Source organism: Haemaphysalis longicornis, unplaced genomic scaffold, assembly GCF_048455015.1.
Source record: "Haemaphysalis longicornis isolate Haplotype H1 unplaced genomic scaffold, Haemaphysalis longicornis Haplotype H1 scaffold_7, whole genome shotgun sequence".
Classification (NCBI taxonomy): Eukaryota; Metazoa; Arthropoda; class Arachnida; order Ixodida; family Ixodidae; genus Haemaphysalis; species Haemaphysalis longicornis.
In genome coordinates, this window is record NW_027526422.1 from 94,571,855 (window position 1) to 94,598,365 (window position 26,511).

The following is a 26,511-nucleotide window of genomic DNA, read 5'->3' on the forward strand; positions in this document are numbered from 1 at the left end:
GGAGCGGTAATAAGGGCGAGAGGGGAAAAGTTATTGGCGGGGGAGCAGCCCACTAAACGCGCACTGGCAGATGAGAAGAGTTACGCACGCAAGCAAGAGATAAGCCAAATAGTATATCGCGGTGCGATAAAGAAAGAACCAAAGGCTATCATGAATGCATTCACCGAACACTACATGGAACTTTTTGGGAACAAAGAGCCGCCAAAGGGTGGATTCGAGACGGAATTCTTAAAGTTTCTACCTCAACTGAGCAATGACACCACGGAAAGACTACAAGTACAAATCAGTCAGGCAGAGATTGAGCTAGCGATAGACGAACTAAACGACGGAAAATCGCCTGGACCAGACGGATTGAACGCTCGTTTCTATAAAATGTTCAAAACCGAACTTTCGGGGCTGCTGCAAGTAGCCTTTGAAGGCAGTTTACAGAGAGGCGTTCTGCCACCGTCTTTTTATCGAGCGCACACGGTACTCATACCAAAGAGCAAAGAGCTAGAACAACTGATAAAGGTGACGGGGTATCGCCCCATAACATTATTGAACATCGATTATAAGGTTCTAATGAAAGTCTTGGCAAAACGAGTGCAGTCGGTAGTTCAAGAGTTGGTAGGCCCACATCAAACGTGTGGCATAAAAGGAAGAAGTATTTACACGAACATTCACACAGCCCGGAGCGTTCTTGAGTGTTGCGATGCTGATGTTACAAATCGATTTGGAAAAAGCGTTTGACAAGGTTAACCACAACATTCTTTTTACTGTTTTGGAACACATGAAATTGGGCTCGGTAATAACAGAAGGAATCAGAGTAGCGTATAAGCATTGCACAACGAATCTCATAGTTAATAAACAGTTATCAGAACGCATACAAGTTAAGTCGTCAGTCAGACAGGGTTGTCCCATTTCCCCACTGTTGTTCGCGTTATACCTAGAACCACTGTGTGCAAAAATTATTCAGAGCGAGCAAATACGTGGATTCCGACTAGGTGCATGTGAGGTGAAGGTTTTGTCGTACGCGGATGATGTGGCCGTATTTTGTGCCGATCGGGAGAGTGTGTGTAATGTGGTATCGGTCACGAAAGAATTTTGCGAAACCACAGGCAGTAATGTAAATTTGAATAAATGCATAGGGACGTGGCACGGCGAATGGCAAAATACGCCCAGCGTGTTCGAAGAGGTCGAGTGGACAACCACGCCCACTAAGTATCTGGGAGTACCGCTCGATAGGTACCGCGAGAACACGCTTTATTGGCAAGGGAGAGCGCGTGAAATGAAGGCGCAAGCGGAAGTGTGGACCGGCCGGCATGCATCGATCTTCGCCCGAGCGACAATTTGCAACACGTTTCTAATAGCAAAGTTATGGTATGTCATGCAAGCGCTGTATTGTACACGGGTTACCATCCAAAAGTTTCATAGGTTGCTTGCCATGTTCGTGTGGCAATCATGCTTCGAGAGAACGAAACGCAGCAACTTGTTTCGCAGGTTAAAAGGGGGCGGGCTGGGGTTGTCGAACCTGTTTGTTAGACAATTGGAGGCGAGGTTTTTATATTTGCGAGACGAGACAAACCCATTTCTTCGAACGTACATGCAGATCAGATTGTGTTCTGCGATGCCAAATTTTATAGTAACTACGAGAGATATGAAGAGATACGCAGTGAGTGGTTTTTTGCGTGAGGTGGTAATGTCCTTCAGGTTTTTAAGCGAGCGATTTTCAATTGAGTACTTGTCAAACGTTACGCGTAAACGGTTATCCTGTGATGTGGTAGAACTCCTGTGTCCCGAACCAGTGTATAGAATGAAATACCTCGGAGGTCATAAGCATGACGTGCTCAAACGCGTCAAGAAAATGATCATACCCGCAGGAGTAAAAACATTCTTTTTTAAATTGCACACTGAGACCTTACCAGTCCTAACGTGGCTTGACGAAAGGGGGTTGTTTTTGCCTTGGGGCAAAGATTGTCGACTGTGCAAAAAGCCAGAAAGCGTGGAACATGTTTTTGTCGATTGCTGGGACGCCGTCTTCTTCTGGGACGTCCTCCAGAGGACTCTAAAAAAGGACCTCCCGCTGACACCGAAAGGCATACGTTTTCTTGAAGTTGAATGTGACGAGGCTCCTTACGATGTATTCTTCCTCCTCGGCCTACATGCTATATGGCGTAGCAGAATGGCAGTCAGAAACAGTGATGAGAATGCCAGGCCAGTGGATTCTTACTTTGCAGAAAATGTTAGCAAATTGAAAGAAGTGTACGCCAAACAAGAATATGATGATGAGGTTTTGTCACTTATGAGTGCATTAAGCGTAATTAAGGCCCACAAATATTAACTATCAACTATAGGTTCGGCAGCGTTGCTAGGCCAACCTAAAGAGTTTTTTTACGGTGTGTGAGACCAAACCAGGCTCAGAAAGAAAATGTGAGAGCAAGGGTTGTGTACGACCGTTACTACACGCAGTTGTGAAAACAAGGACAAGGCTAAGCCGGAGTTACGGTTGGCCGCCTTATGCATTGTATGTTTTGTACCAGGTTTCGTTGTTGGTACTTTTTCTTGTCTGTACCGTGAGTGTTTATTTATAAATGACCGGCAATAAAGAAAAAAAAAAAGTCCGTGGCTTGATCGGTAGAGCGTCGCGCTGCGGCCGCAAAGTCCGCGGATCGAAACCTGGCGCCGGATGCTGTTTCTTTATAGAGGAGCACTGCGGACGCCGACGCCGCCGCCGCCGACGCCGGCGGTGGATGGTTTGGGGTCGCTTATAAAGTGATTCGCACTTAAAAAAGTGGTACATGCCTCCAGATTAGCGCATACACACATTGCGGGGTTGGCCAACTAGAAAATCCATCACGGGAAAGCCTCGCGTTCAGACATCATCGTCTTTAGATGGAGGGGTGTACAATATTTTATCACCTTGCTGTTACGCTCTGGCCAAACCAACCCGCGTACGCTTTCGACTAATTCGGAGCAGAATTACCCCAACGGTCGAACCCCCTCTTCCTCAGGACCCAAGCCAGCACGGATCGGCCACAGCGGATGGGCACCTCCTACCCGTCGGCCGTGCCAGGGAGTCCTCTGCGGGACGAGCGGCACCACCGGAGTGCCAGAGACCGCATTCACCACCTCAAAAATGTCTTATTTGGACCTCGGAAGCCATCCCTTGCGAGCCCATCACCCTCCACCATGGCCGGTACAGACGCCATCCAGCAGCAGCAACCGTCCCAGTGCCAACCGCAACAGCCGAGCAGCGTACCACTTTCTGCTCGTCAGACCAGGCTAGTTTTTTCACGCACCAACTAACGTGAAATGTTTAAAGACGATAGTCTTTTTTGCACTACTTAAACCCACAAAAGTTCGGTCACTCTGTCGTCCCTCCATTCCGCTGACCAGCCAAAAAATCAAAATTCTCGAACCGGAACTTTATATAGGCGAAAACCTTACGAAATAACTGAAATGGTACAACACTTCATACTTTTCAAGAATGTTGAGCAAAAAAATGAAAGAAGCTCACACTAACACGTAATACTTGAAGGTAGCGAAGCTGTACGGAACCTTCACGACCATCACGAAGGGTAAAGTCCACGATTTAAGTTGATTTGATTCTTCTTCGCTGCCGCAACGACCTTTACTCCATCATTGTGGCTATAAGTGGGAGCTCCCTTTATTTTTTGGGAAGTGATAATCATTGCACATTAACTTTGAGGTGATGACGTACGCTATGACGTGTCTTTCTCGTTCCTAGAAAATCTGTCCACAATTATGGCGACCGCTGGAGTTTTTTTTTTTTTTTTTTGCCAGTCTCAACCACTCCCCCTAAGTGGGTATGGTTGGCTTGAAAAACGTACGCCTGGGACGCTGGGAGGTCGCCGCGAGCAGCACACACACTAGCGCCCGGCATTTCCTTGGTTTTTTCAAGCAAAGCTTTACTAATTTCGTCCAGTGGTTTCACGGAGGATGCTGAAGTTAACCTTTTGACAAGAGACACACCCGTGCTGGCACACCCCTCGAAGCGCATCGCGGGATTCGCTGGGCCCGCTTTCGGCACACCGCCTAAAGCCCGTTCTACATGGAGCGAATTTCGCTTGCGAATTCGCAGCTGCTGCGCCACTCGTGAACCAAAACGATCAATTCTCGTTGCTGTGGTGAATTTCCAAATGTTTGGAAGAGTCGAACTTCTCTTGTTAACGCCGCTTAGCATTTGGCAATATGTCGCAGCAGTGAAAATAGGAAGACAAATTGTTTTGCCGTACCGGCGGCGCCGCAACTGCGAATTCGCAGGCGAAATTCGCCCCATGTAGAACGGGCTTAAGGCGTCGTTTTCAGTTGTTCCGCACATATGAGCGGCGGGCTCCGCCGTGGTAGCGGCCGACCAGCTGATCGGCTGCCGACCACCTCCGCAGCCTCCCATGCATGCGCCACTCGGTCGTCTCGGGCTACGTGACGGCCCGTTCTCCGTGAATGAACGCCACGTTCGCCGGACCTCCTGTGAGCTTTGCACGGGACCGAACGGCTTTGAGACGTGGTCGGAAATACAGGTATATCAAGGGTTAACCAAGCAAAACCAAGAATCAACCAGACAATGCCAAGCTTTCGCTTTGCATATACAAGGTTAGGTGAGCTAGGCCACAGCCATTTTTTAACTCCCGGGCGGTCGCCGCGCGGGACGCGCTCACGTGCTCTCGGCATTTTCTTGGTATGTTTAACTGCGCACACGCCAAATACCGATTTGCTAAACAGCTTCGCTGTCAAAAGAAAATATTAGGTATATTCGAAGCAAAACATCAATACATACTGGTACTAGACAGTGTTCTTGACATTTAAAACGAATCTGCGATTAAAATTTGCGATAACAAATAAAGTAACGAAAGGTTCCAATAGATGGCACGCGAGCGGTGAAAAGAGGGAAAATTGAATGGACCTGAGCAGCTTTCTATCCTGTTCATCGTGGGGGGACCGAGACGGGAGGGCAAGAGCGTGAGAGGTGGGCGCCGGAGAGAAGAGACGCATTTTGCGTGGCAGGGGCGGTAGAAAGGGTCTGTCTTTCGAAGTGAGGAGATACTAGTCATTTTTTTCCTCTCCTTATGTGCGATTCGTATCAAAAATCATTAGTTGAATCCACCGGTATGTACCTCTTCTATAATGTATTCTTCTGGATAATTAAGGTGGCATTTCAGCGACTGAAGCGTACCGGCGAATCGTGATGTTTACCCTTCGGGGCACACTCTCCAGTTGTTTTATGGACGCATGGTAGCACCTCGGCACAACCTCAAGCTTGACAGCACAAGAATAAGGAAAGGAATGCGAGAAAATATAATTTCTAATGCGCTGGATTGAGGCTAAGTCGTCGTGGCGCAAGGAAGGTATACGCTCGCTACTTTGTTTTTAATCCTGGAAAAGAGGCCATAGTACCTGTCGGAACTCCAGGGACTTGGGTTTAGGTCGCACTCTCTTAATTTGTTGCCTTAAATTTTTTCTTGAGATGGGACCCCCGTTCGGAATAAAGTATTGAGGGTGTGGCTCTGATTTGTGAGATAAGTAAAAGGTTCTGTTTTTTGTATATTAGCGTGAAGAACATCCCTTCACTTCGAATTATATTAGTTCAGGCTGGCAGTACCTAATTTAGCCCACGGTACTGTCTTGTGAGGACTTAATACATGTTACTCAAGAAATGGCCCTTAGATCAGATGAATATACTATTTAGTTTCACATAACACTTTAGCACAGGATCTTGGACGGCGTGATGAAGCTAGGTGCTTTCTGGTGTCTTTGGAAGCGCTTGATTGAGGTATGTTTTCAGGAGGATGCCTTGATTGAGTGCGTGTGGTTATATTCCTTTCAGGCAGTTCTATCAAGAACATCAAACCCTTACAGCAGCGATTGAGGCACGAGCTTCGAGGAGGCAATCGCGTCAAGAAGAACCGCCAAATATCAAGAAAAGAGTTCGATCCAACTCGTAAGTAAATTATATGCGCATTGTTTTTACCGCATGGCCAAAACAGTGCGTTCGTGAGGCTTGTGTGTCGGGTGCCCGATGAACTTCAAGGTCATCCATGCGACTACCTCTTTGATTGTCAGCAAGTAATATTTGTGGATAAAAACGAGAGTCCTTAAATGTTTACAAGGAAATGTGACCTTCCTTTCTATGTCGTACTAAAAATTGCTATGGAAATCTATCGGCGCCAAACGTAGGGCTTCTCGCACAAAGGTTAATTGAGTACAATCAGGGTGTGTTTGTATACGGAGTAAGTGCCGACCAGGAAGCGGAATACCGATATTATATCTACGCGTTGATTCAATTTTTGAATGTGACGCTTCAAAAGGGAGCCAAGTGCCTCACTTCGTTGCTAAACAAATACAGGCATGATAAGAGTGCTGGCTGGTTCGGCGACCGCGGTAGCGGGCCACGTTCATCCCTGTGACTGATAATTGCCGTGGTTCCAGCTATGAAAACAAACAAACTGGCTGCGGCATAGCTCCGCAAACCTTGGATATCCAAAGCAAAAGCTTGCCTTAGTCTGGTTGAGTCTTGGCTTCGCTTGGTTAACCTTTGATTTAGCTGTATTGCCGACCACGTCTCAACACCGTTCGGTTCCGTGCAACGGTCACATAAGGAGGCCGGACGAACGCGGCGTTCATTCATAGCGAACGCACCGTTCCTCTTCGCCGAGCGCGAGGCGAGTCACATTGCCCGAAACGACCCAGCCCCGCATGCATGGGAGGCTGCGGGGGTGGTTGGCAACCTCGGCCGCAGCGGTGGTAGCGACCGCTGTCGGCGCCCGCAGGCGCCGAAAGCGAAAACTTATGGGAGGAATCACCTTTAAAAAGGAGTATATTTGAGGCAGAGTGCGGTTTACAGGTAAAAGTTGACTTTCCTGCAGTGGCTTTCCAGGTGGACTACAGACGCCATCAGCGAAACATAAACTGCTTCGCTTTAAGCTTCGACCGTGTCTAAATGGCGCATCGGATAAACGTCGGCTCCATTAAGCGAGGGATCCATGTTCGATTCCCACCTCAGGAATCGTTTTAATGCGTAGCATTCTTTGCCGAGTACCCCCCAGCCAGGACCGTGTAAAAAACTGCACTTCCACAGAAATGCAGATTTCGCGGAAGTTCCAGCTGTAATCTTTATTATAAAGCAAATGGAGATAATTGGTCGAGCAGAATTTCGAAAAACTCAAAAATGAGACAAATATAAAAAGTTACGGAAAATGGCGAACCATATTACCCCTTGCATTTCCACAATAACGAAGATATCGCAAAATTTCAACCTGTAATCGTTATAATAGCGTAAATGGAGATAATCGGTCGCACAGGATTAAGAAAAAACAAAAATGGGGTTGATCCCTCTTTCATAGGAATCGGTAAAACACGAAAGTGAAATGTGCCTTCACAAGAGCAGTTGAGTGTTTATTGTGCACCCATATCTACTTGCACACCGCTAGTTGTATTTCGTCGGTATGGCACCAATAGACGCGCTAACTTTAGAGACTGGATTGCACGCGCCGGGGCATTGCGTAAACGAAACCAAACGGGTTTTCAGCGAATCGTTTGGTGAACACACGGTCTGCTGGAGGAAAGCAGCATGAGTTGCGGGTGTACTTGGCGAGCGACGTCATGGTGGCGGGTCGCTTCGTTAAAGGTGCAACAACATCGGTCCTGCTCCGTGGCGTGTGCGGCAGATGGTTGCGTTGCAACGGGCTCAGCTTGTTCAGCGCGAGAGGTAAAGTTCTTACCTTGGACCGTGAATGCGTGAAGACGTTCCGCTTCCCGCTGGCGTGTCTGTCGTTGTACCAAAGCAGTCACGAGCGCGATATTCACCAGTCGGCCTTGTTGTCTTACAGCGGCGCTTAATGCAACAGTGTTCTTACAATGGGGCAGAGGAAGCCGTAGGCGGTGCCCCAGCTTACGCTGCTACGGCGCCTCAATTCACGCGCGTTGAGGCACACGTAGGCGCTGGCATAGAAGCGCCAACGGTCGGCGCTCATCAGCGTCATGATGCACTACTTCGCTTCCCTCTCCTCGACGGCAGCACCATCTGAATTAAGTAGGTCATACGAAAGGATATAAGGCGCCTTTGTAGACCTGATTGGGTTTAGTTGGGTTTTGGAAGGTGGGGCAATTCTGCGTGCTGCTTTGAAGTTGCTTTCGGTTATGAGCCCTGTGGTAACGAGCAGAGAAATTTGACGGCTACTTTATCAAAAGAAGGTGCGCGTTATAATCATGCTAATATGGTTTTGAAGGCTCATGAGCCCTTCAAGCCAGCCACTGCAGATATCTCAGCGCCGACGTTGCCCTCTTGCAGGATTCCAAGTCGCATGTCGTATATGAGCAGTCTCGTAAGCCAGCCAAACGACATAGAAGGAGGAGGGCCCGGGAACGCTGCCTCGGTTATTGGCACCGGCGCCTGCCTCCGGGACAAGGCGCTTTCCCGGTTGCACATCAGGCACGGCCCCTTCCAGAGGAACGCCTTCCACTTCGGTCTGATCGCCGCTTTCGTGCTGCCCTTCCACACGATGCCGCTGCAGATCGCCCAACAAGACGTCGACCACTGGTGTGCCAGACCACTCAGCATGGGGTAGGGAGCGGCCAACTTCACGTACATTGCTGTTTGAGTGCAATGCATGCTAAATTACAACCCTCAATGTTTAATTCTTGCGGGCTGCTCGACAAAGGCGAACCTCATGACCGATATCAGGGGCGTTTGTTGAGCTAAGGGCCTTGACCGTCAAGGAGTAAAGAAAAGCTCGTACATCGTTGAAATTTCGGCGCTAACGGAACAGGGACAAGAAAGGGGGATGACACTGGCGCTTACTATCAACTGAAGTTTACTAGCAAGCACGGAATACGTTTTGTGCCGTGCAATACTTAAATTTTGTGCTGCATGATTTGGTCTTGTGGTCGGGTTTATGTGGGCCATACTGGCCGGCGCACTAATGTGCGCCTCAAAGCATACCTCCTCCTTGAAAGGAAAGCCTTGCCCTAATTTGGCCTCGCATTGTTCTGAATGTGGCGGTGAATCATAGTTTTACGACACACAAGTGATTTTCAGGCACCGTGATCACCCAAAAAGGGAACTGGCCGACGCGTTCCGCATACAGAAAGAGGCTCGAATTCTGCCAGCCAACCCTCTCTCAGTATCTCTAAAAAGGAAGTGACTTTTCTTAAAGAAACAGGGTAGATACGCTAGGGAGGGGCCTTTTTGGTCCTTCTCACCTATGCGGTTGTGCAGCGGGGATATGTGCCTGTTTGTTGGGCTCTGAGGGGGTAGATGTGCGTTTTCTTTGAAAATAAACTTGAGTTGATAGTAAGCGCCGGTGTGGTACCCCTTTCTTGTCGCTGTTTTGTTTGCGCCTAAATGTGAACGGTGTTTGTTCACCAACTACTCGTCTGTCCACTTTACTTCAAACGAAAGTCGACATCGCGAAATCGTGCGCGCATAGTTAAAGGGGCCATGCAGACGAAACACAAAATTGGTTCATTGGAAAGATTACTTCGTTAGAAACATACTGACACACCTTTTAACGTATACTTCGCTCAAATAAGCTACATAAATAGGAAAAAAGGATTGATCATGTGACCAAATAGCCCATTTCCCGCAACAGAACCTATGATCTCATATGTACCCGCTCTGCGACTGGCTGATGCCGGCAAAAGCAAACGCAAATTAGGCAGGTCTTATAAGATTGCCGAAAAAGCTATTTGAGCTTACAGTTCAGGCACGTTACTTTTATAGCAGTAAGAATGGTGGGGTAAACAGGGGAAGTTACGAAAGTACACGTACACATGGAGGTACCGATGCGTACTTCTGTCGGTACTGCGCGTATTATGCTTGTTTTAGCTGCAGCGCACTGCGGCGCTTTGGGGTTGTCAGAGACGACTCTGGCCGATCGGCGTAAGCGACGGTGTCTTACGTGACCATATTTGTGGAGCGAACAACATGTTTCACGAAACGATTTGTTTGTATCTTAACAAAAGCAAGCCAGGTACAAATGCAGTCAAAAACAAAGGTAAGGCAGAAAACGGCCCGCCGAGGTATGGTGGTGCCATCTAGGTTGACTAACCGTAAACAAGGCTCCGCAGCCATGGCCTCCGTGGTGGTCATACTGCTGCACACCAGATTTAGCTTGAAGACGTCTGGAAAACACAATTTGAAGGGAGAATCAAAATTCTCACCTAAATTGATTAATTTCTTTTTAAATAAAGCATCGCCTGCGTCGGGCAAGCGCTGGGGGCATTACAAAACACGAAATCGTTCGAATAAAACAACTAGCATTTTGTCTGCATGGCTCCTTTAAAGAATCCGAATCACACGTAGGCACGATTCACTTCGGCCCGCTTTGAAGTTCTGCCTTCTTTCTTGAACGGCGATGATACACTCCGCCGTAGTTCAGGGGGTAAAGGCGCTGTGTTGCTGAGCTCAGGGACAGATGCGAGTAAACCGTACCGGCTGCCTTACATTCGGTGTCAAAGGGAGCACCAGTCGTCCTTGAAAAGAAAGACGATTTACGCAAAAAACTTAGCGTTGCGCTGATTGCGAGTATAAACCGCGCTTGTCAGACACCCATGCGTTTTTTGAACACTGTACGATCACGTCACATCACATTTAGCCGAAACTTTCATGCAAGGATAAAGGGTGTTTCTAGTATAATAGCCTTCCTTCAACAAGTATTTCCCAGAATGAAGTGTCACTGCATAAGAAAATGGGTTTGAGAGTGGATTGCGGGGGGCTAATAACCAGTGCGCAGGTGTTGAGGATGCAAACGTTTGCCCCGCCAGGTCTCGCGGTGGTGTGTGAGCGTTTTGAGAAAGCAAAGAAAAAAAAGTTTGTTGTGAGCACTGGCGTATCTCACTTCCTTGAAATGCCTTAATTTGTGCTAAGTTTAATAATGAATGTATAGTAACGCATTTATTTGAAACTGCGGAATGGCACCCGTCTCCTTTGCGTAGTGTTGTTAAAATGTCCCTGTTTCTATTGTGGTTTTCGTCGTATCACAAGTACCACATGACTGAAACCCTGCCCGATATGAAAAAAAAAACATTACACAATCTTCCCGTGGGGAACCATGAGGAGAATGCGAAGCATCATGGGGGTTCTGTGTAGGTTCCATTGTGTTGCCGTTATGTTGCTTCATTTATCGGAGCACGAATGGGAACGTAGTGTGAACCCCCATGTAGAGACAGAAATGTAGAGAAATGTAGAGACAGTGAAGAGACCGACACCCGCGTTACCTGATCGAACACCTCCTGGTTCTCGCCTTTCTTTATTGCGTGCTCACGCTCCTACCCCGCTGCCTTCGTCCTTTTCTCTGGTTGAGCTGCAAGGTGCGTGACGCTTCCCGCCACAGCCTTCCCACGGGAAATTCAACATCCTCGTCTAAAGTTTTCAGTTGGTCGTTTCGTGTTGACGTTCAGCTTCACGTGCCTTCGTTGTATCAGTAGTTTCTTGACGTAGTTTGAATGAGTGAAGGACATAAGGCGCGTTCGTAGCACATGCTCCCGTCTCGGTCATGCTCCCGTTGCTGCCAGAGAGTCGTGGGATCGAAACCGGGCGCCGCCTAACTATTTCTTTTTATAGTGGACTGCGCTGACGTCAGGCCAAACGCTGATGGCGCTGTAGAGACGCGCAACAAGGGAGGGAGGAACAACGACAGCGAGGAAGGGAGGGACACAGCCTCGAGCATGAGATGCTTCGCATCTAAAATCATTGTTCTCGCCAAGATGCACGATTGTGCTCACTACATCCAATGATTTTGTATTTTGTGTAAGCGAAGGCGAAGCTTCTCCTTCCAGCTTGGTTGAATACTTCAGTAATGATGTTGAACCGCAGACAATTAGCGCGGTGCCGTAACAACTCTGTTGTTCTGAAAAATACGGAATACTTTACTACTATTATGCCTCCTCTTTTGATGCAAGTATAGTGAAAGTGCTGGGAAACTTGTTTGCTCATTTTTCCATCGCGCTCATAGACTGTGATCCTACGCTTTCGGCGACAGCTGCGCTCATGATCTCGCTACTGTAACTCACTATCTTATATATATATGTACTCCAATCAAAAAGAAATTCACACCAGCTTATTAGAGCAAACACATTTTAGAAAGGCTTTCTCTGTTTTTGGTGGACAATATTCGCCGAAATCTGCAGAAAAGAACTACGGGCGACAAGTCCTCGTCATGGTGCAATGCAAAGGCAACGCTTCGACTAAAATCGACGCCTGAAAGACCCCTTTTCAGGCTCATTAGCGCAACGCGTTCGACAACAGCGGAAAGAGTTTTGGTGAGAGCTTAGCATGATATTTATTGTAGAGTATCGCTCACAAAGATGGCCGCCGAAAGTGAATATAGCTTGTGTATGCTTAGTAGATGAGCCTGATCTATTTATTATTGTTGCTTCATGGTTACCTCGTCCTCAGATCAGTTGCATGGGCCACCAATTGCACGGCAAACCTTCAGCTGTGGTTTTATTTTTGTCCTATCCAGAAACGTTTCGTACGAGCAGTGGAAGCCCCAGATGATTCCACGTGGGTCGGACGGCCACTCCAACCGGTGCCGCATGTTCGCCGAATGGAACTCCACATCCGCGGCCACTGTTCCATGTTCCACATGGGACTTTGCAAAACCCGCTTACGGCGCATCCATCGTGGAGAGGGTACACACTGCTAACTCGCACACTCCGTAAAATACTGCACGTCCATCGGTGAGGTAGCCGTATCGAATGCTAGCATACAAGCACGTCGCTACAGGCTCAAGCTGTAGCAGTGAATAACAACCAATTGCAAGTTTAGACAAGTCAAATTCGAAATGATTTTATTTTAAACAGAAAATTGTGTACATGGTTAGGATATACAGGAGGAGGTCTCAAAGTCGCAGACTGCAACGGGACCTCCCATAAAAACTGATACACGGTATTTCACAAAGTGCAGCAAACAGGAGACTTGAGGAAAAGCGGTTCTTAGCATAAATATCTAGACGATACCGTTTTTATTAGCAATATTGTCGAAGTTACGTTCCATGAAATGCGAGCGAACATAAATTTAAATATAATAAAAACACTCAAGTACAAATATCCACAAATATGAACAATGAAACAACGAGTCTTAATTACTATGTGTAAAACAGAGAAACAGCACAACACTTTGAAGTGAAAATTAGCAGAGGGTGGAGTGTATAATTTGAATAACTTTTATTACACTCAGTTCTGTTAGTATCCTTATCAATAAAATAAATGACAGAGTGGAAGTATGGCCTACTCCTTATTGCGACCAATTGCAGCCAATTTACAGCGTTGCAAATGTTTGAAACAGTTCCTCTTTATTCGGTTAGCAGACATTTTCACCATGAAACAAAGTGAAGATACCTCTGCAACAGCTCTTGATATCAACAGTTCCTACTCCCTATTTAACGGATACCCCAAAAGAATACTCCGCTTATATTTTATTGTAAAAGATAAATTAAATTGAGGTTATCTCTCAATGAATTTTTGCACACTTTGGTGCTTGTACATTAGCGACATCATAGCTCTGTGCAAATATATACAAAAGAAGATACGAAGAATTTTCAAAAGAATAAGGCGGTCTGAAATAAGCTGAAATTTGAGTAGGGTGCACCTCAAAAAGGGGACCAAATAGTATAATTAAGCTGCAAAAGTCCAATGTAATTATTTTTCTGCCTAAGCTTGATTTTCTCACCATATCTTGCCATCAGCAACCGCACTTCTTGCATACGCTCTTTCGTTCAACCTGCACTTCTCTAAGAATATTTTTTGCAATCTTTAATGTTGAACTCAAGAAATAATGATGGCACTTCTGCAAAGCCAGTGTGGCATCACTTGTATAGCTGGCTATTACTCAAACTTTACTTCGCATTACAAAAAGCATCTGTTGCCTACGCTAACCCTTTGATGCCCAATGTTTCTCAGGAGCAACAATTCAAAAAATATATTTCTTTCTCTCCCACTTTGTGGGTTTTTCACAATTTAACACCACCTGGTGACAGAAAAAGGTTCCTGGACCTTCAAAAATTAAAAAAAGAGAGGGCAGCCCGTATTCACGCGTGCTAAACAAAGTATTGTTTACGCATGTCAACTCTCATTGAGCCACGGGGGCTCATAGGCTCGTGACAGGTAAGAGAAATTGTGCAATTTTGTTGTTATTACAAATTATAGCAAAACAAACTTTGTGATATAGTCTTCACTTGAATCATAAATCATGATGATCAACGTAGCTTTCTTTTTCAACTGATAAATGGGCAGCCAGTGCTAAGTGTTTCCCAGTTCCCAGTGTGTCCTAGTGTCCGTCCTATCGAACCAAATTTTTTTTCTGACAACATATTTGTGATGTCGGAAGTCCCTTTAGATCATAAAAAGGTGTTCGCATGCTTAAGCAACATATTACAGTTTTGGGCATCAAAAGGCTAAAGCCTGCGTTGCCTCCGCTCTACAGCGAAAACTACTTGACCGTACTACGCGCTCACCCGAATTTCCACTACGAATGCTTTCAGTATATTGGGCAATGTGACGTGTATTATAGTAATTGACAAGCGGGGCTGACGACGGAAATGTAATATCAAAATATTACTTTAAAAAACGCACATGTGTCCATGTACTTTTCCAAATTGGCACATAAATCTGCAAACTCAATCTTTCTACAAGTTCAAATACTGCAGGAAATATCATTGCCCAAGGAGAAAACATGGAACCTGTGGACTGATAATGAGCGGAACTTTTTCTATTTAACCTAAGTTCCCATTCTGCGCATGCGCAGTTCCAACTTGTGTGTGAGAACGACTGGTTGCTACCTGTGAGCTGCTCCATGTTCCCAATCGGCGCAATCGTTGCACTGCTGGTCTTCGAACCGGTCGCCGACAGGTAAATCAGCGTTTGATTACGTCTTCACTAAGAGAAGTGCGCGAGTGTTATATTTTAATACGTTTGTTTCGATCAGTGATGGCTTCTGGGGCGGAAACGGGAGCCTTACGAAACATCTTGAAAGACGACTCGAGTTAGCCAAACAAACCAGAAAAAGAAAGACGATGGTCCGGACGCTACTGGATAGGACGAGAGCGTCTTGGATTAGAACGGCAACTCGAAAGGATGACACCATAACTTGAAAGAAGAAATGTGGGTGGACTTCGCGCTGTGCATTTAATGTGAAGAACTGCTAACGGGTATACCATCCGGGTCAAAGAATGGCTACTGGAAGACGGGGCTAAAAGCAGCGGGAGGCAATGAACTCGATGTAGGGATTACATACGAAAATTCGAAAGGAAACAATGAATTCGGACATAGCAAAAACGGGTTGATAGAAAGTACCTAGTTGATGAACTTATTCTGCAGACGGCACAACTAAGCTATGGAATATGATGATGGTGTGGACTAGGGGCCGGATATCGTGGCAAAGTAAACAAAGATTTAGGCTCCAAAAATAGGCATGCAAAACACCGTTTTAGACCTGCAACATCGTAAAAATAGGCGCCATAAATTTTTGCGTAAATGCCAATAATTTTAAACGGAGGCGTGGTTGACCTGTATCTACGACCGGAAAACCAAGCTCATTATGGTTTATGACGGCGCCAAGGCGCCAAAAGTTAAACATATCCTTTCACTTGTCCTAGAAAACTGCTCGACTAATGGCGATCTATTGGATTAATTCAACAAGCGCACCGCCCACACTTCTCTTCAATGGTCAGTGTCGCTTGGTCAGGCGTCACACGCATAGAAACAGGCATTAAATTTTTGAGATCTCTCCATACTAATTAAAAATGCTCTATTTTGTGTCTGCCTAACTCAGTTTAATTACAGCGCAACAAAACACATACAATAAATGCAAGAGAGACGACGATTTATGAAGAAGCTAATGAGATATAACAATTCTGGCAATTTTATCATGCACAATGCTATCCCAATTGAACAATCAACATGTCCCAACACAGCCTAATACACTTTCACATATTTTGAGAGCCTTTTTCAAACAAATTTTATCAGCCGAAGAGATTTTTTATTGAAAAGCGTGTTTTAGAGCCTGTCGGCAGCGGTAATTTTAAGGCGTAAGGAACTGCAGCGGCGCAGTTATGTTCCGGCGTTGGCTCTTCACTATAGGATCGATCTGCCAAGAAAGGCTTGCTTCATGTGCAGCCGTTGTGTTTAAAAGAGAGTTGGATTTGAGTATGCTTCTAGAACCGAGGATGCGACTGCATATGTTTGTAGAAATATCTTTGGAGAACACGCGGAACCCAGTCAAAGAATCACCGAGAAAATTGTGGACACAATGACAAACTATCACCACCTACAAATTTTTGGATTCAAAATTATTCCTCTTGTCACTAAGAATGAGAATCCCATTCCACTACTGCTAGCGGTTGTTTTTCGGAGTTGGTTCAACTAGATGACTAGGTTGAATTTCATAGTTCCCAGCAGTCAGTGCTCCCAGGAAAGATGAACAATTAAGTCATACTGCGGCAGAAAGCGAAACTTAAAGGCAAATAGTGTAGACGTCAATTCTGAAAACAGGTATTTATTGGCCTTGTAAGCCTACAGGCACAAACGCCAAAAATAGGCATTCTAGGAACTACAACAACTGCATAAAGGCCCTTAACCACTAATTGATGCTCATATATCAAAGAGGGGTGAGAGGAGCACAAGGAACAAAATATGCATTTGCACAAAATGCCGTCCGTAGGGATGACTCAAGCACGGGAAAAACAGATACATGCCACAGTCGGATACACGCAGCTTAAACTGAACGGGTCTCTGATTTTGCACTAATTAGTGCTGTGAAGACTGAGTCGTACGCATAAGCGGATAGTGCATGCGTGATCATCAAATCGTTTGTCAACGTTATTTGTGCGGTTGCTTGACCACACGGAGTGACATCACTACAGCGAAGGTCTTGGCTGTCACGTTTAATAAGGGGGACTATTTTGAGGGGTCACAAAGCCGCCACGCGGTGAACAGCTGAGCTTTGTCGGTCCCATGAAAGGAGATGGCGATAAGGCAAGAAACCATAACCAACGACAGTCGAGAAATAATCGCGAACACAGAGACGAAACAAGACACTGGGCGAGGGAACAGTTCTTTAAACGGGCATTCCCCGCCAAGTCAACAAAGATGGGCGAAGAAAACAAATTAAAAGCAAAGTCAGCATACCGCAGTTATCGGGATTCATATCTGCGAAGCTACACCTGCGATATCAGGCGTGCCCCCCCCCCCACTCTTCCCCGATTACCTTTGCTCTCTCAGGATCGTTAACGAGCACGTAAATCTCGACACACGGGAGTTTTAGCTTTAGGCCTCCATCGCAAAAGCAGCCGCCGCTGCCGGTATCAAACCCACGTCTTTGGGCTGAGCAGCACAAAGCCTTAGCCCCTCAGCTAGCCCGCCGGGTTGACAAGTAAAGCCATGCGAGGAAGCGGCAGTGAATAAAAGGTAGGGTCACCACTTTTTAAACTTGCCGCTGGACACGTATACTCCTAGTGTCCGTACGTGGCGGTGCGTCCGAGATATCAACGAAGGGTGCACCCGAGTGCAACACGCAGAACACCTCAAAAAATAAACGCACAAATGGCTGTGTTCATCGTCCTGTACTTGGTAGTCACACCGATATCCTCACATTGTATATACGAGTTATGTGCTAACTTGCACAGGCACTTGCGCTTCGCCTTCCCATTTCGCATACGTTTGTCCTTCACATAAACAGGCAGAAAGAGAAAGGCCACAACTCTAGTCAAAATGTTGAATTCCTTCTTCCATTGACACATCCCCCTTTCCAGGCTGTAAAGTGGCCCCCGATGTCCTAGAGTGTCTTGGTGGTCTTTGTATGTAATTATAGCGGGAAAAGTAGCCTCAAGTACGGTGGACGTTAAAGCGTATACCTTTCTTTGCCTCTTGAGCTAGGTTTGGAGGGGCTGCGGCCGCTTTCCGGCATCGGGCGCCACTGTGTTATCTTACACCCGACAACACTAGCCAACCTCCGATTACCGCTACCGAGGGGCCCTGTAAGCGACTTATGTGGTGGATGCATGACGAAATTGCACGAGATAACGCTCGTTACCTTTGATCAAGCCCAATGGGTCGGCTGAGGCAGCTGCTTAGAAAAACGGTGTCTCCTTGCCCTCAGAGTCAGTGGCGTCTTCGCCACGAAAACAAGGAATAAACTTTTATTGAAGCATTATTGCGCGCGATGGCCCGAATGCTTAGTCGAGGACCCCGGTTTATCTAGCCTCCGTCGTCGCCCTATGCCCCAGCCGTAGCTGGATTTCAAGGGGACAGCTGGGAGGCTCTCTCTCCCACTGCTCGTAACTGGGGCTGGGGAACGTTTCAGTTGCTGTATTCCGTGGTCAGGCCCACAGCGTGTCGTAAAATGTGGCAGCCTCTCCATAGTGTTGGCACGTGCAGGTTCAAAGACTAGGAAAAATTGAGTGTAAACGTGTAGGACGAGAAAAATTTCTTATCTGTATCTATCTAAGCATCGTCTTTTGCTCTTTGATCCACCCTCTGCTGATCGTTCTGTGGAGCCCGACCGGCTAGCTCTTGGGCACTTCTGTGAGCGACAAGGTTCCACGGAGACTGGCAGAGGGGCACAGGCTTCGGCAGTGTGATGAAGATGGGGGCGGTGGCGCTCAACACAACTGCAATGGTGTCGAAGAAGGAGATGGTGATGATGACTTTGTGGTTTTCAAATTCATACTGAGTTTTTAACGGTGTCTGAAACGGCAAGTTTTTGGGAAGTTCGCAGTGGCTTCTCCAACTGAATCTTGAATCAAAGACCACTTATTTTAAGTAACAGCTCCTTCAAGCCATGGTTTGTCTATTCGTGCCAAGACCAGGGGGGCTGAGCCCCGTTCGTTTTGGAAACGGGGGGCCTCGAGCCCCCTTGGCCTCTCACCTTCTGGAGGTCCTGGAGACTGGAGTGAACATGTTTCCAAACGATCATGACTGTTCGCATTGGTGGCTATTATCGGAGCATCTACAGCACGGTAGTGGAAAGTCTTCCGTTAATGGAGGATCTACACTTTCCTCAGGAGCTTGTTATGTTAATTGCGTCGGTTGCGTGATAGTTGCGTGTTAATTGCGTCGGTTGCGTAAGGTCGTTTCTTCGACTTCCAATGTGGTCGTGTCTGAGTGAGAGACTCGATAGGGGATTCTCAAGCTTGGTAACAACGGCCCCGTCATGCCATGGGCACGAGAGTAGTCTACAGTGTCCGGGTAGCTGCTGGATCGTGCGAGCCATACATTCGTTGTAGCGCTTGGGCCCAGGCTTCTCGTCTTCCTTCGTGATAGTTCGGGTAACGTTACAGGGCAAGGGTGCCACTTCGTCTCAGAGGTTGCTTGGCATGTCTTCCATCTTAGGGCATGACTGTTGCGGGATGGAGTACCTTGTTTGGATGAGCAATTTCCGAGAGGTCGGTGTGGTAGCGACGCGTTGTTTGGCTATAGGATGACCCTCGATGGGTTCATCCACGGTATTGTGGTGGAGTCCTTGCACAAGTAATTGTTCTGTGGATGTGCTCACCGGTAGACAGAGGGCTAGCTTGAAAGCTTTCCGGATTAGTGTCTAGTGCATTATCCCGTCTTCAGCACTGCGTATGGAGGGGCATACATAACGCGTGAGAGGATGACAGCCTGCACCAGCTGTACCTTGTCCTGAGTTTTCATACCGTGCGATATACTGGTGATTCTGCGGGGCATGCGGGTGATCTGGGTGGTTGTGAAGTCGAGTTCCTGTAGTACTTGTGAACTGCTGCACTCATCTTGAAAGTTTATACCTAAGATTTTCATGGAGGGGGAGGGTCCGTTGGTGACGTAGTCCAGCTCAATTTTGATGCTCGGTTCGGGAAATTCCATGGATCTCGAGTCTCTCCTGTCTAGTGGGAACTCATTTATTAACAGCGGAGCTGTTTAGGCTGGAGCTTGTTCCAGTGGCGTTAGCAAAAAAATACCAAGAAAAAAATTGTGCCTCCTGTAAAGGCTGCACCACAGCAAATTGAGAATTGTAACAGTGAAGCCGGCTTTCGAAACGGCAATATGAAATCCGGCGAACTTGAACTCACCCCTCAATACTTAGCCTTGCCTAGCAAAACCTGGCATAACGTAGCAAAACCGGAAGATGGCAGATCGACCCTAAGCTCCGCTGTTTCTCCTGCCTTGCACCACTAGTGGCTGCTGGGCCGATTTTTTGGGGGCGGCCCACATAAGCCCGCACTTTGCGGGGTATGTGCAGACTATGTCTGTGAACTGTTTCAGTATGCTCCGCATCTCCCCCATGAATCCCTTGCCAGTCCACGGTGCGACGTCGTCAGGTTTGCGATTTGGAGGTTTGCTATTAGGCCCAGTAATCGTGGTAAGTCGATTATTGAACAGAAGCGCGAAAACGTTCCACACACTGAGGAGTGCCCTTGCTACGGTTACATTCGGGAATGCTTCCCCGAACCGGGCTCCTTCGACTGCGTCCTGTGTGGTTTCGTGGTCGTTGAGAGGCCAGCAAAAAGTTCCCCAACTATTCCTCAACACAATAGCTAACGAAAAAACAGGTATTAACTGCCAGACTTGCTTAATACCTCCTGCTTACGTATCAAAAATGAGAGACAATAGCAAGAAGGTCATGGAAATTTATTGTCCCACCTCGCTTTTCAAATCGTCTTTTTTTCCGCACACAATTGGCGATTGGTATAAGCTTCCGTTGTTTCCGTATCTGGTGTTAGATTTGACACCGCTCTAAAGTGTTATCCGCGTGGCGGAATCGAAAACGGTGTTTCTTGAATTCCCGTGATCCTTTTCCTGGCTATTATTATTATTATTTATTCATTACTGCTCCTGTGTATTGACGCCCACTGCAATGTTTGATGATCGCTGTGGCTCGTTTTATGGGATGTCCATATTTTTTTAAATTTCGCCTTTCGTCGAGTTTTTTTTTTCTTTTTTTCGCTTGTTTTTCTTTTTTTGCCTTCCACTCTGTTCTCTTTTGGTTTGTACAATGCTCGTGGCTCCAAGTTTTTAAAAATGCTTCTGTTGATATTTATTTTTGCATATTTTTGTTTAGTACGAGGTAAATGATTCCGTTTCTGGACTGAAAACATTTTTATGTATCTCCTACAACAATGCCGTCTAGGCGAATGTAGTATTCTAAATAAATATATACAACAGAAATCTAGGTAACAAAGAAATTGACACATAACACATGAAAAAAAGTAACAAAGCTGCAACGACACCACTACCACCATGTGCTTACACGCTGTCCCGTTAAGTCATTTCTGTTGCTGATAGCGTGACGGAAGGGACGCTTACACATTTTTTTTCTTTCTTTGCTATTGCATGAGTCTCAATAATTTTCCTTGTCCGTTTTTGCTAATTTTTACACAATATTGAGGTTGCTATTGAAGATAGGCTTGCAGCCAGTACCATCTCTGCTAGATGACCGCTGTTGCACTTGTCTACATTGTAACTGTGTTCATTAGCCTATCTTTACACATCTCCCTGTTTCATCGATATATTCTGTGCCAATTTTTCGCTCCAATAGTCTAGGACTATGTGCGTCGGATTACTGCTTCACCAGCTCAAACAAACTCAACGTAACAACAGTACTTCTTGCCTCTGAAAATGACTCTAGCGATTGCTTGTGACCGTTTTCCGCAGTTGAGGTGCCTGCTGTGTCATGTCGCGTATCCTTCCCACTCAGGCTTGGCCGGAAGCCCGTGATAAAGTTTTTTGTGCCTCTTCTGCTGGCGTCGGTACTGATCGCCTTGCTTATCACCGGCCTCAGCACGTTCCTCATCACGCGCTTTCTGGTCGGCGTGGCGGCCACAACCCTCTTCACGACCAGCTTCGCGCTAGGTAGGCACCAGTACTTCCTACTTCTTTTTGAGTTCACCCCTGTAATTACTATCGCACAGCGAATCTATGAACGTACCCTGTAGATAGGATTGCGTTTCACTGTTGCACGACTTTTTTTAGAATCTACGATGTTCGGTAGTTCTCGTTGAGGAAGTCTTCGTCAACGTACTCAGCGGAAGTGCCAATCAATGTTCCCGTTTCTTGTTGGTGCACGATATCGTGCAGCGACCGGTTCACAATTTCAGCCAACTTGCAGGAATTATGAGCAAAGCTTCAAAGACATGGCACAAAACATATTTCCATCTTCAATGGTAGTGGGAACAACGGCGGGAAAGTCACGGTAGGTGCGTGCTGACAATAGCGGAGACCTAGGAAATATCCTTTCTCTATTACGTCACTGTCTAGTGGTAAATAAAGCATGAACCAGCTAGCGCGGCCCAAGTTCCTTAGAAAAGATCACTCTTGTTGACGCGTGCCATGCCGGTAACATTACGGAAATATACCATGATACGCATATCTTATGCACAACCATTATCGAACGAACCTTAGGCTAACCAAGTGTACTGTCGGGCGAGTTGGTAGTTCATTTAAAAAGACCTACAGCGCGAATATAGACAAGGGCGTCTTTCGGTGTCCTTGTTTCTATTGGCGCTGTAGCTCCTTTTTTTAATTCGGCTACCCGTAAGGTTGTTGTTATTGTTACATAGTTATAGCTGAGTGTAACTATCACTTTAGGCAAAAAGGACTGAAAGTTGGTTTTCTGATGACTTTGCCACAACCATAAGACAATTTGGGGATTAAGTGTGAGGGGACGAATGGTTAGTCTGCAACCGGCCCGTCCATTCCCATACTTCCCAAGGACGAACTGCCGGAATGGAGTCTTAGAAAACAAAGCAGCACTCCCAGCCGCAGAAGAAACACCGTCTCCTGCCGCACGAGCCCACTAGGCCCCGCGGCCAGATAGGATTGAGGGCAAATTGTAAAGTGAAGGTAAATTGTAAAGTGTAAATGGCGCAGTGCCTCACACAAAGCGACGTTGCATTTTCACTTGTGTCAATATTTCTAGCAATGGAAGTCCTCGCGATTTGCGCTTTGGTTGTTATAGAGAATACTGTTCATCTCGTTTCTAAGTAGAGCCTCCCCACCATAGGGTTTCCCCATCGCCTAGTTGAGACAGCGCGCTGGACGATCTGACGACTCATTAATTGCGGCACAAATTAGCGCCATCTCAGTATATTCGTGGTGTTCGCTAGATATTCTAAATCTTTCCGTATACCGAGACCGCTTTCCCGTACAATATATTGTATGGGAAAGCGGTCGTCTGTACACGTGAGTGTCGGAATAAGGAAACACACCCTATTTGCTGCATAAGCAAAACTGAGATCGGCGTTGCTTAGCCGGAATTCTTTAAAGAGGATCAGTACTGGCAGGGCAGCCGGTTGTTACGGCAGTAACAGCATTGGCATGGCTTCTGTACGCAAGTCATGAACCGAGAGTAAGAGCTAAGCTCAAGACGCTTAGATATATATCGTGAATTTTGTAGTGCGCAGAAATTTGGCGGTGGCGATGGCGAAGGGGACGGCGTTGTAACCGCGCGAGCGAAGGCAAAAAGGAAACGATGGAGGAAAGTGTGGCGAAAGTGTGAGGAGGAAGGCAGTATGCTGAGCCTGCACGAGACGCTCGTCGGAGCGTCTGGAGAACGTGCGACGGGTAGGGCGACATCTCTCTCATTGCGACATCTCTCTTATTGCCTACCCCTCACACTTTGGCCATGACTCGCCACCGAGGAGTGTGCTCCTTCTCACACTTGCGTCAGACGCCCCTCCACTGTTTGTGGTTCATCCGAACCATGTGACATTTTCGCGGGAGGTTCAAACAAGATTTGCGACAAATGCTTGGTGGTAGGAAAGCGCGGCGGGATAACGACAGAATAGCGCGCGCCGCCGTGCGTTCGCTGATCACTCGATTTCTCCCTGAGACGCAGCATAAATGCACCGTGAACGATAAGACTGCAGTTCGTGCTGCGCACAAATTTCGCATTAGAGAACATAGTAATCAACAGTGCTTTTTATTAGTCGTTGTTGTCATCAGCAACCATAGCCGTTTTTTTTTCGTCACACATTAATAACTGTGCACGCATAACTGTGCACACATTAATATATGTGCACAGTTGGCCAAATCTCTAACTAGCTTGCGTGAGCGGTGATTTCTGTCTTATGACGCTCTTAAGAAGGTACAGCCTCGCAGACGATGGGACCAGCTGATTGCAAATTTCTAAGCCTGCAATTATCTCGACCTGTTTGCAACTTGGCTTCCGTCACAGGGTGCTGAGGCATTAAAAGCCGCAGCTCGTGCACGCTAGTTAAATATTTGGCCGACTGTACATATTCATCACTATTAGCGAACAAATTTCGTTATTTTAGCTAACAGCTGTCTCATTCTTTGACGCGCTTGAAATATTTTACTGTCCTATTAAATAAAGCTCGCGGAAATTCTCTGTAACGCAGAGCATTAACATAACGTCGCCAGAGAGCATTAACATAACGTCACCGGAAAGCCTTTGTCGATCGCGCTTCGCCGCTACTTTCTGCGAAGGAAAGTTTGACACCCACCTGAACGCAGCCATACGGTACGGCTGCAAGGGATAGCTATGCAGCTTCCTCAGAAACTTTGCAGTTGAAGAAAAATTCGTCCTGGTCCAGGATTCGAACCCGGGACCACCACTGAAGAAGGTGTAGAGCTTTCATTTGTAGCCGTATGGTGCGTTCAGGTGGATGTCAAACTTTCCTTCGCAGAAACTTACTCCACCTTGGGGATTTGCCCTAAATCTGGTCGATTAGCCGCTACTTTCTATGGCCCGCCATTTGATTTTGCCATGCACTTTTCTCGCCATTAAAATTGATATTTTCCATTATGACACTATATAGGAGACCCCCTGGTTGAAACGACTCAAGTTTTGGAAAACTGAAACCTCTCACAGAAATATGCGCCATATCGCAACGACGACACCGTTAAAGGGAAGTGATCACATAGTGACGAGAATAAGCGTTGCGTTTCGGCTTCCCGTTGCTCTCTATAGATTGGCGGGGGACTAACATTTGCCCCGCACTTGAGCACAATACACACACGCTGCCACGGTAACTCCATTTCAAGAGGAACGGTTTCCCGCGAAGACGAACGGCTGCATTTGCTCCCACTTTACTATCCGGTTGGTCTCGTTTGCCTTAGAGTGAGGGTTGGCGAGAGGTAACCATGCACCTGAGAACCGTAGTATTATTTAACAAAAAAGCTCGTAAAAGGGTAGGAACGGCTGTATATACTAACTCCTTACGAACTTTACTACTCCCCAACGCTTCCAGTAAGTTTGGAAGGGTTAGTAGTCGACAGTGCACTTAGTAACTTCTGCTTGTTTGACAGTAACATTCACTGACAGTAACAAAATTCTATGAAATATTGAACGTAATAGCTACAGCACTTTTTATACTCCAAAGCATGGTTAAAAAGTATTTTGCAAATCCGCATGCTGACTTGCATATTCTCACACTAAAATACACAATTCTAAAATTAGCGCTAAAATATTTGATTTTTGCAACAAGCCCACCGACTCCATCGGAGGACTTTCCGCTGCTAGCTATAAAAGCAAGAAGGGCAGATGTATTTCTAATGTAAATAAGTTGTACTCGCTCTCCTCGTGCATTCCTTTGGTTTTCTTGCTTAATTTATTTGTTGGTCGTCTAAGTGTGATATCTGCGTGTTAAATGTGTGTATGTCGCGCTGAGCGCTGAGCCGATACACATTGTCGCGCGTAGCTTTTTACTAGGTTATGCAATGTCAGTAAGTAAAATACACTAAGTACCCAGTTTATACTGGGTCAAGTAAGCGCCACGACCTCTTCTTTTAAGACGAACTATATTGAATCGAATTGAAACTATATTTGACGATCGCAGTTTATTTGCTCTACGCACTATCGAATCAAATTATCTGAAGCTTCTAAATGTTTCCTGCAGAGTGCGTCACAAGTTTGTCCATAACCTCACACGTCGCGTTTTATGCGCTTTGTATTATTTTCTCAATGCGCAGTAGTCGAAGTGCTGTCCCCCAACTACCGGACGCTGTATTCGATGGCGGTGCTGCTGGGAACCGTGTTCGGCGGGTTCATCACTGCCCTCATGATTTGGCTGGGGTTCGAGTGGTCCGCTCTGCAGCTGGTCAGCGTGTTGCCCTGCTTAGTGATGCTGCGTCGGTCCCAGTGAGTTTCCTGCACGGGCCGATCGTCACGCTGCAGGGCCTTGATAACGAAACCGCAAACACGCACAATGTGTTCTTATTACTGCTATATGCATGACACTCGCTTTCTTATTGCTCGTTTGAAGGCAAGACTTAAGAGGGACAAACTTAAGAGGGACTCGCCTGATCACATTCCTATGGGACATTCCTTATTAATGATCCATAGGTATAAAAAACACCGTGCACCGATCAGAACGCTTTTACAATTTCATAGAGATGCCCCTAACGGCCCACTTCGCATCTTTTATAAATATGTCTCTTCTTAATGAGATAAAAAAAAACAAGAAACGGTTTTTGCTTTCTGCAGTTTTCACCGTCATGGCGCTAGCTACCTAGCAAGGAAAACTTTTATTTTTCTATTTCAGCTCATAAGTGGCATATCTCTAAAATAAGAAAGCTAGGCCATTGTGAACCTTT

General features: G+C 46.5%; 1 protein-coding gene across 2 annotated transcripts in view; it reads left to right on the forward strand.

The window, feature by feature from the left end:
• Positions 1-8,293: 8,293 nt before the first annotated feature.
• Positions 8,294-26,511, forward strand: part of LOC144144626 (solute carrier family 22 member 7-like) — a 60,497-nt gene continuing 42,279 nt past the window's right edge. For both annotated transcript variants that reach the window (XM_077676145.1, XM_077676146.1), the window contains exons 1-5: positions 8,294-8,560; positions 12,462-12,630; positions 14,744-14,847; positions 21,653-21,807; positions 25,888-26,056. In XM_077676145.1, the coding sequence (XP_077532271.1) occupies positions 8,301-8,560; positions 12,462-12,630; positions 14,744-14,847; positions 21,653-21,807; positions 25,888-26,056 (857 nt within the window). In that variant the 5' untranslated portion in view covers positions 8,294-8,300. The remainder of the gene's footprint in view (positions 8,561-12,461; positions 12,631-14,743; positions 14,848-21,652; positions 21,808-25,887; positions 26,057-26,511) is intronic.